Source organism: Molossus molossus, unplaced genomic scaffold (assembly GCF_014108415.1).
Source record: "Molossus molossus isolate mMolMol1 unplaced genomic scaffold, mMolMol1.p scaffold_m16_p_10, whole genome shotgun sequence".
NCBI classification, from domain to species: Eukaryota; Metazoa; Chordata; class Mammalia; order Chiroptera; family Molossidae; genus Molossus; species Molossus molossus.
This window is the reverse complement of record NW_023425345.1, coordinates 67,890,815-67,905,540: the sequence shown is the minus strand read 5'-3', so window position 1 is coordinate 67,905,540 and position 14,726 is coordinate 67,890,815. Positions and strand designations below refer to the sequence as shown.

The 14,726-nt window shown below is 40.2% G+C and overlaps 1 protein-coding gene across 2 annotated transcripts in view; it reads right to left on the bottom strand.

Annotated features, from left to right (window-relative positions):
* Nucleotides 1–5,503, bottom strand: part of CUNH12orf56 (chromosome unknown C12orf56 homolog) — a 72,699-nt gene extending 67,196 nt beyond the window's left edge. For both annotated transcript variants that reach the window (XM_036252832.1, XM_036252833.1), the window contains exon 1: nt 5,252–5,503. In XM_036252832.1, coding sequence (XP_036108725.1) covers nt 5,252–5,503 — 252 coding nt within the window. The remainder of the gene's footprint in view (nt 1–5,251) is intronic.
* Between the last annotated feature and the right edge of the window lie 9,223 nt (nt 5,504–14,726).

Sequence of the window (14,726 nt, the reverse complement as noted above, 5' to 3'; positions counted from 1 at the left end):
TGGTTACTAGAAGGAGAGGGGGTGGCAGCAGAGTAAATTGGGTAAAAGGGAGTCAAATATGTGGTAACAGAAGGAAACCAGACTTAGGGTGTGAGCACACAATAGCGTATTCAGGTATCAAATTATAATGCTGTACACCTAAAATTTATATAATGTTATTAACCAGTGTTACCTCAATACATTTGAAGAAAAGAAGATATACTGATATGTTGGATGTGGGAGTGAGAGAAAGACAGAATTAAAGATGATGGGAAATGTTATTTTCTAAAATAGGGAAAACTAAGAGATGAACAGGTTTGGGGTGAAGATTGGGAATTCTGTTTTTGAATGTATTCAGCTTGTCAGACCTACTGGGCAGGTTTTCAAAAAGAATAAATGAGATAATATGTTTTAAAACACCTAATATATAATAAATGCTCAAAAACAATTATTTTCTTTCCAAATTTCCTAAACCTCCTAAAACTAAATATCCTAATTTGGAAAGGGGATACTAATATTGCTCTTACAGGTTCATGGTGAGCCTTAATTAACTTAATATATGTGATAAAGATTATTAATTATAACTAACATGTATGTAGCTCATCATGTAGCAAGTACAATTTTTTGTTTGTTTGTTTTTTATCCTCACCCGAGGACATTTTTCCATTTTTTGCACAGATAGAGTGGGAGGGAGAGAGAGGAAGAGAGAGAGAGAGAGAAACATCGACGTGAAAGAGACACATCGAGTGGCTGCCACCCGCACGACCAACCAGGGCCGGGGACAAACTGCAACCGAGGTACATGCCCTTAGCGGGAACCGAACCCGGGTCTCTCTGGACCGCAGGCCGATGCTCTAACCGCTGAGCCAAACCGGCCAGGGCTAGCAAGTACAATTTTAAGTGTTACATTTATTAATTTACTCTTTCCAACAACTCTATAAGTAAGGTGCTGTTATCCCCATTTTACACATGAGGAAGTAGGGCACTAAGTAGAGGTTAAAAAACTTGACCAAGTCTCCTGGCTGGTGTGGCTCAGTGGTTGAGCATCGACCCACGCACCAAGAGGTGGCAGGTTTGATTCCTTCTCAGGGCACATGCCCAGGTTGTGGGCCCAATCTCCCAGTGGGGGGCATGCAGGAGGCAGCTAATTGATGTTCTCTCTCATCGATGTCGCTCTCTCTCTCTCTCCCTCTCCCTTCCTCTTTCTCTAAAAATCAATAAAGAAAAAAAAAACTGGACCAGGTCCACACAGGTAGAAAGCAAAAGCTGAATAAAAATGTTTTAGTCCTGGCCGGTTTGGCTCAGCGGTTAGAGCGTCGGCCTGCGGTCCCGAGAGACCCGGGTTCGGTTCCCGCTGGGGGCATGTACCTCGGTTGCAGTTTGTCCCCGGCTCTGGTCAGTCGTGCGGGTGGCAGCCACTCGATGTGTCCCTTCACGTCGATGTTTCTCTCTCTCTCTGTTCCTCTCTCCCCCTCCTACTCTACCTGAACAAAAAATGGAAAAATGTCCTCGGGTGAGGATGAAAAAAAATAAAAAATAAAAAAAATAAAAATGTTTTATAAAATGCTCAACTGTATACTGCAGACAATAAATTTAGAAAGAGAAGAGACAGATCATGTAAAATATTTAACAAATATTTACTGAGGCCCTGGCCAGTTTGGCTCAGCGGTTGAGCATCGGCCTGCGGACCAGAGAGTTCTGGGTTTGGTTCCCGCTAGGGGCATGTACCACCAAATATATATATATATATTTATATATATATATATTTAGATATATATATATATATATATATTTATTTATTTATTTATTTATTTATTTATTTATTTATATATTTACTGAGCATTCCATCTGTACCAGGCAGTGTTCTACGAACCAGAGATACAGCAACGAACAAAACAGCCCAGGAAACCTGCCATCATGGGTTCGGTCAAGGAAAAGCCATTTGAAGAAAGAATGACTTGGCCTTCGCCCAGAAAATGTGTGAGATCTGAATATAGAAAGAGGGAAAGTGGGGATCAGTTGGCAAATTACAGTGGTACCTTCAGCATAGCCTGTGACCTGTGCAAGCTAAAAATGTTTTTTACATTTTTATAAGGAGGAGGTGGAGGAAGAGAAGAGAGGGGAAGAGGAGGAGTGTAAACATGATGATCTGAACATCCTGGAAGGAGGAGGACATAACATGAACACTGCAAGCAAACAAGCCAGGCTGCAAAAGGCACATCTGTTGCCTGTTCAAAAAGCCATGTGAGCCTGGGATGGCTGCAGAGCAGAGATCCAGCGAGGGGCCGTGGTGAAAGGACCAGGAGAAAGAGAGGTAGATGTAGAGGCAAGGGCTGCTGGAGTTGAAAGATTCTTTTTTTTTTCTGTGGCTGTTAGAATGGAATGAAACCATAAGAAATTCAAAGACTGTTCTAGATATTTGGTTCTCGCACTTTAACAATATGTTTCTAATCTTAGAAGCACTTAAAGAGCAGAACTCTAGAGAATAATTTCAAAAGTAGCTTTTAAGGAAAATTTCAGCCTTTTATAAAAGCTCTGCCCAAGCCACCTGAGAAACTCTTTTAGGAAATGAACCATATGGAACACCTACTGAAATCTCCAAGTGCACTTTAAACTCATCTTTGGTGCAAAGGAAATCTCACTTGTACCCAATCCAAGTTCTGGTCTTTTGTTAGCATGGATAGGAGGACAACTACATGAGATGTAACATAGAAATCAGGAAAATTCTATATACAGTGGTATTAAGTAAGGACATTGTGTTCATAGAGGGATGACAGTCAATTACATCTGTGGTTACTAATCGATACCAGATAACGCAATTCTGTGACACCCATTTTTCACACATCCTATGGAGCTTAGGACAAGCCACTGAACTATAATAATAACCCTAGAACTACTTTATAAAACTTAGAAAGAAACATTTTTAAGGAATTTGTGCTTGGCATGATTATATTTATTTCTCACTGAAACAATATTTTTTAAAAACAATTACCCAGCCTTGGATGGTGTACTCAGTGGTTAGTGCATCAGCCCACATACCGATGGGTCTCGGGTTCAATTCTTGGTCAAGGGCATGTACCTGGGTTGCAGGCTCAATCCCCGGCCGCAGTCTGGATGTGGGCAGGAGGGAACCAATCCATGTGTCTTTCATATTGATGTTTCTCGTCCCCCTCTCTTTTTCTCTCCCCTCTTCCACTCTCTCTCCCTCTCCCCCTCCCTCCTTCCCTTTCACTCTCTCTAAAAATCAATGGAAAAAATATCCTCTAGTGAGGATTAACAAAAATAAATAAAAACAATTATTACCCATTTTAAACCACCATAATAGGGAAAACTACTATATTAATTTCCTGTTCCTAATGTAATACTATCACAAACTTGGTGGTATTAAACAACACAAATGCATTCTCTTACAGTTGTGGAGTACAGAAGTCTGAAATGGATATCACGGCTAAAATCGAGGTATCAGCAGGCCTGCATTCCTTCTGGACTTTTTCTGCCTCACTTTTCCATTTTTAAGGACTTTGTGATTACCTTGGACCCACCAGATGATCCAAAATTATCTCTCTGTTTTAAAGTCAGCTAATTAGCAAACAACTTTAACTCCATCTGCAACTTTAGTTCCCCTTTGTCATGTAATGATATAATGTAACATATTCACAGGTCAGATATCTTTTGAGAACCATTAGTCTGCCTACCCCAACTTTAACCAAGGTTATAGTAGATTGTGCAAGATGGACAATCTATCAACAGTGCTGAAATCTTAGATTTTTTTCAGCACATTTGTGTAATATCTATAAAGGTGCTAAACAAATCTAAGATTTCAGCACTGTTGAGAGACTGAATGTACATAAAGCATGACCAAATAAATTGGTAAGCCTTTTTGTAGGATTCTTGGCTCAGGGGAGCCTAGGGACCTCTAGTGTACTTTTCAGATTCTAAAGAAGGATATTTAACAACTACTGAAATGCATATACTATCTCTTCTTGGGAAAAGTAACAATATCCTAAAATCACTACTTTTTGTCAAAATAATAAATGTTTACCAGACACTAGAAAAAGCTGAGCATTTAATGTTTCTTTTAAAACATTTGGTAAAGGAAAATTTAATTTTTTAACATTTTAATTCAAGGTAAAGGAAATAAATAGTGGCAGTAAAAGAAAAGGCAATTTTACTTCCCAACTTTCACTTTAAAAAGAAAAAGAAAAAGAAATTTTCACTGTGATGTTATCCCACAGAGGTATTTTAAGTAGGGAAGAAAAAGGAGCGAGAGAGAGAATATTTTTCCATTAATTTTATTCTCTTCTTACAGACCATTCTAAACAAGCTATGATTCTCTTGGCAAACAGCCCCATCAAGATTCTCACCAACCTCTCCCTTGGGAAACACAGAGACTCAGACAAGGGAGAAAAAAACAAGACTAGACACCTGTCCCCAGTGGAAAAAAGGAGGAACACACCTGGAGAGCAGCTCAGACAAAGGGAACCAAGGAGGGGAACCAGTAATTGGAGAGGAGGGAGTGCATCCAATCTGTTGGTTTATAAGGTAAATCTATTTCTGGAGTAAAGGGATACAGTAGCAGCACACTACAAACTGGGACAAGGTGTGGCTGTGCCAGATTGTATCTCCTTCAAGGCTCCACTCTGATGACAGTACCGCCAAGGATGTTTTTCCAGCATGACCTGAGCCCAGTTTGGATCAAGTGACATGCCTGAGATTGCCAGACGTCTGTGCACATCTCATTAATGCATTAATCCATTCACTTATTCACACTGAGCAAAAACATGCTCTAAATGTTGATTTTTTAAAAAAAAAAAGTAAACAAGGCATAACAGCACTTACCACATTGCATTTATTTGCATTGCTGTTGGCTTTGTCTCTGGGAAGGAACCCTGTTTCATTTTTGCATCATTGTATAGCACAGTGCCTAGCAAGCCTGTGCTGAATGAATGAATGACTTTAAAGCATACTTTTGATAAGAGGCTATGTTCTCAAATCTGTAGCCCTATTAGGGCGAGTGGTGTGTGTGTGTGTGTGTGTGTGTGTGTGTGTGTGTGTGTGTGTGATGAGAACGGGTAGGGTTATACAGAGTGCATACAAGCAATCCACAGTTTCTCTAGGCGGCTACTAGTGCTGAAGTTAAAAAAAAGTTCAGGAGTCCAGGGAGGGAAGGGGAAGGTCTTCTTCCTCCTTTTCCTTCACAGTGTAGGAGGGTGGGATTGGGGGACACAAGAAGTGGGGTTCTGGCGAACCCGACTACGCGCCGCGCTCCTCACCAGGTCAATGGCCACGACGTCCCGCAGCGCCACGACTTGCCGGATAGACTTGGGCGGGTTCTCGGTCAGGTAGATGAGCTGGTCGCTGAGGACCAAGTACTTTAAAGTATGCTTCTCCGAGTCGGACACCACAATGCATGGCTCGTAGGCGCGGATGGCGTCGTAGACCTCAGGTGCCAGGTGTCTGCGCAGGAACGCGTCCAGGCGACTGTTGGTACGTGCCGGGAAGCCGGACCCCGCAGGGCTGGCCATGCGGGGCACCCGCAGCCGGGCAGAGTGCTGGGGACAGCGGACGCCTCTGCCCAGCCCCGCCTCCGCGCCGCCCTCGGTGGAACCCACGCGCGCCACAAAGCCGCTGGCCTCACGGCTGCCACGCACCACCCAGGCGCAAGGAGCCCGGGGGGCGGGGGCAACTTTGGAGGTAGACTCCTGAGTCTGGTTACCTGGAGCCCTCCTCCCGGTCAGCCCTCCCTCCAATCCTCGTCCCAACCTCAGACAAGTAGGCAGGGTGAGACGCAGGTCCTTCCACTTGGCCAAACACTTGGGAGCTGCGTGGGGCCCTCCGCCCAGCCTGTCCACACCCCAGGCTACTCAGCTATTGCGGACCATGCCACTCCTTACAAACTGTATTGAAGCAGCACTTTTCATCTGATTTCTGTTAGAAACTTAAATGAGATGGAATTTACCGATTTATATTTTTATATAGGCAGAACAATCCTACATCCCTATTAAGACCTATTACAAAGATTTAGCATTTGATTATAACATTGCGTGCAATAGTTCTATACTTTTAATGAGTATAAACATAGATAGATCTTTCTCCAACTAGCTAAAAGCTTTCTGAGAGAAAAGAATCCAATCATAAATTGATTGGGCACAGCCAAGGCTACCTAATGGATATACTTGTGGTTTCGATGCTCAGGACAAGCCCTTGGAGACAGCTGCAGTTCAAACTGTGTATGATGAATGAATGGGTAAGGACTGCATCTTGAACAATTAAAGTGTATAGGTTTGGGAATGGTGTTTGCACAGCCTTGAGGCTGCAGGGTAGTAAAAGTACTGCTTAGGTTTGATAGAACAGGAATAACGTTATAAATTGGATGAGAAGAGTATAGCAGGAGATTGCTTCCAATAATCCTAGGTTAGAACTTTGATTTTAGTTTCAAATCCTAAAAAAGTCATTCACCCTCCTCATTTACCCAAAGACCTGGTAATGAAAACACTATATATATATCTTTTTCCTCCAGCTATCCACAACCCAGAATCAAAATATATATCCTTTATTGAAAGTTATGGTCTCCTTTTCCTCGTATACTATGTTGTAAGCAATTTCAAATTATTTCTGGAAAGAGGGTATAAATAAATTAAAACGCACAAACAGATATTGTACACTAAATCGCTACCAAAGGGAACGGAGGCGAAATGTTTTCAGTCTGGCTAAACAAGTCTGAGGAACTAAATAGCAGCAAAGAAACTAGGACAGGAGAGGCTGTGTTCGGTGAGTAAAGAGAGCAGTGCCACCTGCTGGCAAGATCTTAAATGACCTGGCAGCTAAAGTTTTCTTAGAATCCGATCATACACCTGACTCTTCAGAACTTCAGAACTGAATGAAGTGAGCTCCAAGGGCGAAGATTATTTCCTCTAAAGTCTAGTCCCTATCTAAACCACTATAGACAGAGTTTGTTACCTCAAACCAACAGAAGGCAAAGGCTCTTCACCTTTTCCAAATAGCCATATCTCACAAGAGCTGTTGACAGGGAAATGGCTATATCAGAGGTGGAATGTGAGACCCAAGTTTGGGAAAAGGCCTCACTCCAGGCTGCTATTCAGTGTGTCTCAGGCTTCCTACTCCATACTCAGGACTAAGAGAAACAGAATGTCTGGACATTCCAGAAAAGATAAGCATACCTGATCTATCTGCCAAGAAGTCCATCAAAAATGAGCTTTGGGTGACAAAAATGAGGTTAAGATGAAGCACATGAAGAGGGGAATTTAACACAGGGATTGATGACTAATGACCTCAGTTAAACTTTTAACTTTGTGGCACACAGAGAAGGCAGTATCATGGTTTCTAGGCACTCTGTGTTCTGCACTGTTGCCAAAGTAACAGCAAAGTTCAGATTCTAGGAAAGGGGTTTAATATAGGAGAAAGATCACTGGATTTGAAGTCAGAAGAACTAGATTAGAGTGCTAATTGCATTGTTAACTATCTGAGATTTTTGGAAAGTCACTCAACAATTTTGAGCCTCAGTTTTATCATCCTTAAAATGAAACTACTAATATTTTCCCTGGCAATCAAAGAGTGGTGTGAGGAGCAAAGGCAGTGATATGTGAATTCTAAACGCACTATAGACATACAAAGTATCTACAGCCCCTTACCTTTTGGTAAACTTTATGTGAATAGTTAACATAAATACACCTGAGATGGACACTTACTTCTTATCTTCTAAGTCTGCCCAAGCTCAAGAACCATTTGGTACATACCTTGTATAATCAAGCACCTAATAGATGTCTCTTGATAAAACTATCAAAATAAATGGAACATTACTTACCTGGAACTAATCCTCAAAGGTACTCTCCCTACCAGGAGAACTTTCACCAGAAGAACAGAGGAGCTTTAGATCAATTCAGTTATTTTGAAAGGACAATTATGAAGAGTCAGGTGACCTGGGTTCAAATTCTGTTTCTCACATTCAGTAGCTAAATGGTCTTGAACAAATTATTTTAATCTCTCTATGCCTCAGTTTTCCCATCTGTAAAATGAAGTAATAGTACCAACCCCATAGGGATATTATGAGAATTAACAACGTTTCTAAAGTACTTAGAAAAGGTACCTGAGTATAGAGTATATCTTAGTATAAATACTATATAAGTGTCTTAAAAATAAATTGAACAAGTATATGATTTCCTAGTACATATATAGTTATTTGGTTTCCCATAAATAAAGTAATATCAAATTTTGTATTGCATGCTAGCCTAACTTATTAAACTTTAGATTAAGGCTCAGGACAAAAGTCTAATCTATATGCACACACATACAAACAAAAGAATAGCACTGTACTTTTTGTTGTTGTTGCATTTTTAATAGGGAAATGACCAGTGGGCCATAGGTCATAGGAACTCTATAAAGATTTCAAACTAGAAACCTTTCATTGAATCTATGGGATCCCAAGTGTCCCATCTCTCAACCTGAAACTAAAGATAGACAATATGCATAGAAAGATACTTGAAATCTGTAATAGGTAAATAGAACCTGAATTTTGAAAGGTGTCTGAATTAGGAATCTCTTGGTATTTCTACTTAGTATTAATGTATACTGACCATTTAAGTATCTATGATTCGCAATCAACTGATATATGGAGAAGAGATGTCATTATAATGAAGTTGAAGGGACTACGCAGATGCTTTGGATTTTAAAAAGCTGTTTCTGTTCTTACATAATGCTGTAATGCTCCGCCTTGCCTCAGGCTTCCTGCTTCACACCCACTTCCTCCGAGAGAAACCAATGAATGGCCTAGAACCAATAAAGATAGCTTTCCTGACCTGTTTTTCAACTTCTTTCTCTGCCAAGAAACTCATCATGAATGAGCTTTAGGTGACAATGGCACTAGGCTTAACAAGCATTGAAACGAAGCATAGGAAGAGAATTTCACACTGGACTCAGTAGTTATCAGCTCAAAATTATGTTATTTTTGGTTCCATTTTATATATTTCACAAATCTACCCAGAAGTTATTATCCATAAACAGAATAAGGAAAATACTTATTTTCAGTTTTCAAGAATTGACTAATAGGTAAGATAACCACACAAATTTAATACAAGACAAGAATATATTAAAATATATTAATGACATAAGAGTGGTTAACAAAAAACAAGCAGCATCAAAAAAATGATCAAACAAGACTGGCTGAGGGTATCTGGAAACACTTCATGAGGGAGGTAGCATTCAACAAATACTCAAAGAGTGAATGATACTATTTTTTCTTCCTTTTATTATAGTCAGTTTTAAAAGATTAATTATTTTTAAATTTCACCCATTCCCCTACCCACTCCTCTTTGGCAACCACAATTGTTCGGTATGTATGGTTCTGTTTCACTTTTGTTTTGTTTATTCATTTGTCTTTTTTTTTTAGATTCCACATATAAGTGAAATCATATGGTATTTGTCTCTCTTTATCTGATTTATTTCCCTTACCATAATGTTCTCTAGGTGCACCTATGTTGTCACAAATGGCAAGATTTTATTCTTTTTTATTTCCGAGTAATAGTCTAGTCTGTGTGTGTGTATGTGTGTGTGTGTGTGTGTGTGTCCATGCTCACATGCACATCTTTATCCATTAATCTACTGAGAGACACCTAGGTTGCTTCCATATCCTGGCTGTTGTAAATAATGCTGCAATGAACAGAAGTGTTCATTTTTGTATCTTTTTGAATTAATGTTTTTGTTTTCTTCAGTCATATGGCAGCTCTATTTTTAATTTTTTGAGGAATCTTCATACTGTTTTCCATAATGGCTGCACTAATTCACAATCCCAGCAGCAGTGCATAAGGGTTCCCTTTTCACCATATCCTTAGCAGCACTTGTTATTTGTTGATTTTTTTTTTTTTATGATAGCCATACTGACAGGTGTGAGGTGATATCTTATTGTGGTTTTAATTTGCATTTCCCTGATGTCCATCTGTATGTCCTCTTCAGTGAAATGTCTATTCAGGTCCTCTGCCCAGTTTTTAATTGGATTTTTTATTTTTTGTTGTTAAGTTGTATGAGTTCCTTATATATTTTGGATATTAACCCCTTATCAGATAGATCATTTGTGAATATCTCCTCCCACTCAGCAGGTTGTCTAGTCAGTTTTTTGGTTTTTTTCCTATCCTCACCTGAGGACATTTTTTATTTATCTTCAAATAGAGTGGGAGGGAGAGAGGGAAGAAGAGAGAGAGAGAAACATCAATGTGAGAGACACATCAGCTGGTCACCACCTACACGACCCCAACTGGGGCCGTGGACAAACTGCAACCAAGGTACGTGCCCTTAGCGGGAACCAAACCCAGGTCTCTCTGGTCCACGGACCGACACTCGAACCACTGAGCCAAACTAGCCAGGGCTCTAGTCAGTTTTTTTGGTTTTGTTTTTTTAATCCTCACCCGAGGACATTTTTGCATTTATTTTCAGATAGAGTGGGAGGGGGGGAGAGAGAAACATCGATGTGAGAGAGACATACCGAGTGGTTGCCACCCACACAACCCCCACCAGGGCCAGGGACAAACTGCAACCAAGGCACATGCCCTTAGCCGGAACCAAACCCGGGACTCTCCGGTCTGCAGGCCAACTCTCTAACCACTGAGCAAAACTGGCCAGGGCTCTAGTCAGTTTTTTTTTTTTTTAATCCTCACCCGAGGACATTTTTCCATTTTTGTTCAGGTAGAGTGGGAGGGAGAGAGAGGAACCGAGAGAGAGAGAGAGAGAGAGAGAGAGAGAGAGAGAGAGAGAGAGAAACATCGATGTGAAAGGAACACATCGAGTGGCTGCCACCCACACAACCGACCAGGGCCGGGGACAAACTGCAACCGAGGTACACGACCTTAGCGGGAACCGAACCTGGGTCTCTCAGGACCGCAGGCTGACGCTCTAACCGCTGAGCCAAACCGGCCAGGGCTCTAGTCAGTTTTTTACATGTTTTTTTCTGATTATGAAAGTACTATGTGGAGTAATGGATAAATTTATTTCAATGAAGCTGCTTCATTATATCCAGGAGAGAAGTTTTGAAGGTCTAATCTAAGATAGAAGTAAGAAAAGGAACAGAAAAGATAGATATGATAATGAGACAGTATATGGACTTGGGCCTGGGAATGGGGGCTGGGAAGCCAAGACCAGCTGGTGATAAACTGACCACAAAAAATGTCACCACTTTCTACTCAAAAAGGCAGAGGTGGCTGATTTTATCTCCCTTCGAACTACCTGCTTAAACTACTGACCTACTTGCACAGTTCATCAAAGCTTGGCCACTATACGACCTTCCCGGGGTAGTGGTAATGAGCAACATCACCATCTTGCTCCCACAGAGAAGGTGCAGAGATAGTTGCCAAACACCCAGACAGATGGAGGAAGTAACCCCACCCCGACACAAAATTCCACTCCCTGGGACCCTTCATAAACCCGCCTTTTCTCTTTTTCTTTTTTTTTTCCCTTTATTGATTTTAGAGAGAGAGGAAGGGAGGAGAGATAGAAACATCGATGAGAGAGAACATCGACTGGCCGCCTCCTGCATGCCCCGCACTGGGAATTTGGCCCACAACCTGGGCATGTGCCCTGACTGGGAATCAAACCGGCGACCTCCTGGTACATGGGTCGATGTTCAACCACTGAGCCACACCGGCCAGAAGCCCGCCTTTTCAAAAAGCCCACATTTTCAAGCATGCCTGTTTCACCCCCAGTTTATAAAAACAGCCAGGCAGATCCAGCTGCCGGGCCAGTGCAGAGGACCTCCCCTTCCTCTGTGCCACTTCCCTTGTGCTAGAGCATAAGCTTAATACAACCATCTGGAAATTTCTCTGGGATTTTCTCTTGATTTTTATCTTGGGGAACCCAAGAACCCTAGTGCTGGTTTTACAATAGTCTGGTAATACAAATTGGGAGTACAAAATATTAGAACCAGTGATAGAAAATGGGAGGTCATATTCATAGAACTGAATGTTGAAACTGTAAAAATAGATAATTACTGAGTGAGTACAGAAAACAAATTCAGAAGGCAGCTGTAGGAGAGGGAAAAAATTTCCCCTTGTTTCCCCTCTCAGTTTTTCTAAGTGGTCTAAGAATTACATTGACATGAGATATGAACAGAAGAAAATAAAACAAAACTTTAATAACATGTAGACTTCCTGTATACATGGGAGAAAGCCAAGAAAACACCAAAATGGTGGAAGTTACCACCTTAAATATCCTCAGCTAAAGAAAAAAAGATGCAGAGGGTGGGGAGAATCAGTTATGGGAGGTTAGGAAAAGCACAATAAATAAGAATAAGGTTATATAGATATAAATGTTGCTTTCTCCATTAGTAAGAGGCTAGAAATTGAGTCATCCCCCTTCCTGGTTCACCCTTACAAATGGAGATTTCCCCTATATATGTATGCGTCCTTTAAAAAGAGTAACCTCTGCTTGGTTTTCAGAGCTTCCCCAGGGTCTGCTGATTCTTAAAAATAACTAGCTTAAAATAATCCTTATGACCAAGATACATATTTTGGGGTAACAAATTCTGCTCCCCTACACAGCTATGGGGAAGACATGTTAAGAGAGCAAAAGGAGTGCAGTGAAGAAAACAAAGAAGAATGGTCATTTTTTTGCTCGCAAAGGAGTTTGAGGATAACATAGCATCAAAAGTTAAGAGAGGAGAGAATTTCAAGGAGGAATGTGGTCCCCGAAAAGAAAGATTTATTTTATTTGAACCCTGAGAAGGAATTCATCCACTGAGATAGACTCCCCAAAGTCAACTGAGGGCCCAAATTTTATAAATGATAACAGCCTCGTGGCAATTTGCTGACAAGTGCTTCTCACATACTCTGTATACTGGGAAGAATGTCAGATTGAACTCTAGGCTTCCTGTTCATTTACACAGATTGAATCAACAATTATAAGCGAGTTCCTGGCTTTGTCTTTTGGCCAATGGACTAAGACCTGTCCCCTCAATTATAACTTCTCTATAGACAAAGCAGGAAACATACTGCTGACCAATCATGTCTGTGCAATTTGGACCAATCAGAAGTGTACAAATTTGGGTATCTCATTTATATAATATGGACCTAACTGGGAACCTGGTGGGAACTTTCTCTATAAAAGACAACCTCCCCTTTGTCTCCGCAGAACACAATTTAGGTTACGCCTTGAATCACTGTCACCAGGGCTATAGTTCCTTTTGCTCAAATAAATGCTTTTTATTCTTTATTACAGTATAAAATAAATTTTGGGTTACATCTAGAGCCACGAGTTCTAGCCCACCACTTACTAGCTATGTGACTTAGGATACATTACTTAATATACATCTACTTTGGATAAAATGATGATGATGATAATGTTAATACCTGCTCCATCCCTACAAGGTTAAGAGGAACAAATTAGAAAAGGTATCTGAAGGCATACTGTAAACCATAACATATGTTATCTATCATAATAATTTCAAGTACTGTGGGAACTGAAAGAAAGGGAATACATGGAACAAGAACAAAATTTTATTGTTGTAAGAAAGAGACCTCATCTTATTTATAGGAAGAAGAAGAACTGACCCAGTGCTATAGTTCTACAATGTCGTCATCTTTAATTGACCTTCATATGAGAGACAGAGGTGAGGAGTACAGACTCTAGAGTCAGACTATAGGTTTGAATCTGTTGACTGAAAATTAATATACTGACTAGGTGTTTCATCACCAAAAAGGATTTATTGGGGGAGGGTGGGTTTTAACCCAGTGCATGCAGATATGACAAGAATACTTGACCTGTTTGCTAAGTTGGTGGGTTATTTACAGAAGGAAAAGGAAGAAAAGGGAAGGGGAAGTTACAACCATAGAACTCTTCCTGTAGGGTTCTAGCAATTATATAGAGTGTGATAACTTCCATAAGCCCTAGCTCCTTCCATAGATCTTTCCCACTGACTATGTTTGCTTCAAATTGCAGTTTGTCAAATCCCAGCTCTACCTAACTTTTATGCACTTCAGTTTCCTCATCTATAAAATGAGAATAATGATAATACCTACCTCATAGAGTTGTTGTGAGGATTAATGTCTGAATACTTAGAACTATTTCTGGTACATAATAAATGCTCAAAAGTGTTGACAATTAATACATAAAAATATTGCTATATGTAAGCATATATGCTTTAAGTTAAAATAATGACAATGTTATTTGTCAACATTTTTAATACTTGGCATTTTATATTAGTCTGAGATTGCAAAATGCCCTCATGAATATGAATGGTCAAACTGAATATCCCTTTCAGGTAATCTTCAGTTGAATTTCACATGCTTCCTTATTTGTTCTGGAATAATGTGAGTTTACCAAATTGAAATTTTTATAATCCTACGTATTTGAACTACCATAAAGCATTGTTACCAGATAAAACGTAAATAAGCTGTTGATATAAGCATCATATATTTAACAAAGTGAATGTACAAATGAAAAGAGCAAATAAAGACAGTAACAATATAATACCCTGTGTTTTGATGTTCTTTAGGATGAGACAGTGCAATATATTGACCTTATTAAAGACTTTGGAGTCACTCAGACCAGGATTAGTACTGGGCTTCCAGTCCACAGCTGACCTACATAGCTAGTGTAAGTAAGAATCCATGCAAGTATTCACTTACTGAGTTGTAACTACAGGCTGGCACTGTACTAGACTCTGGGGATACACTAAAATGGGGACAGACATCCTAGCCTGACATTCTGAGTAAGTAAATTACAAACTGATGCAGAAACTATTAAAGG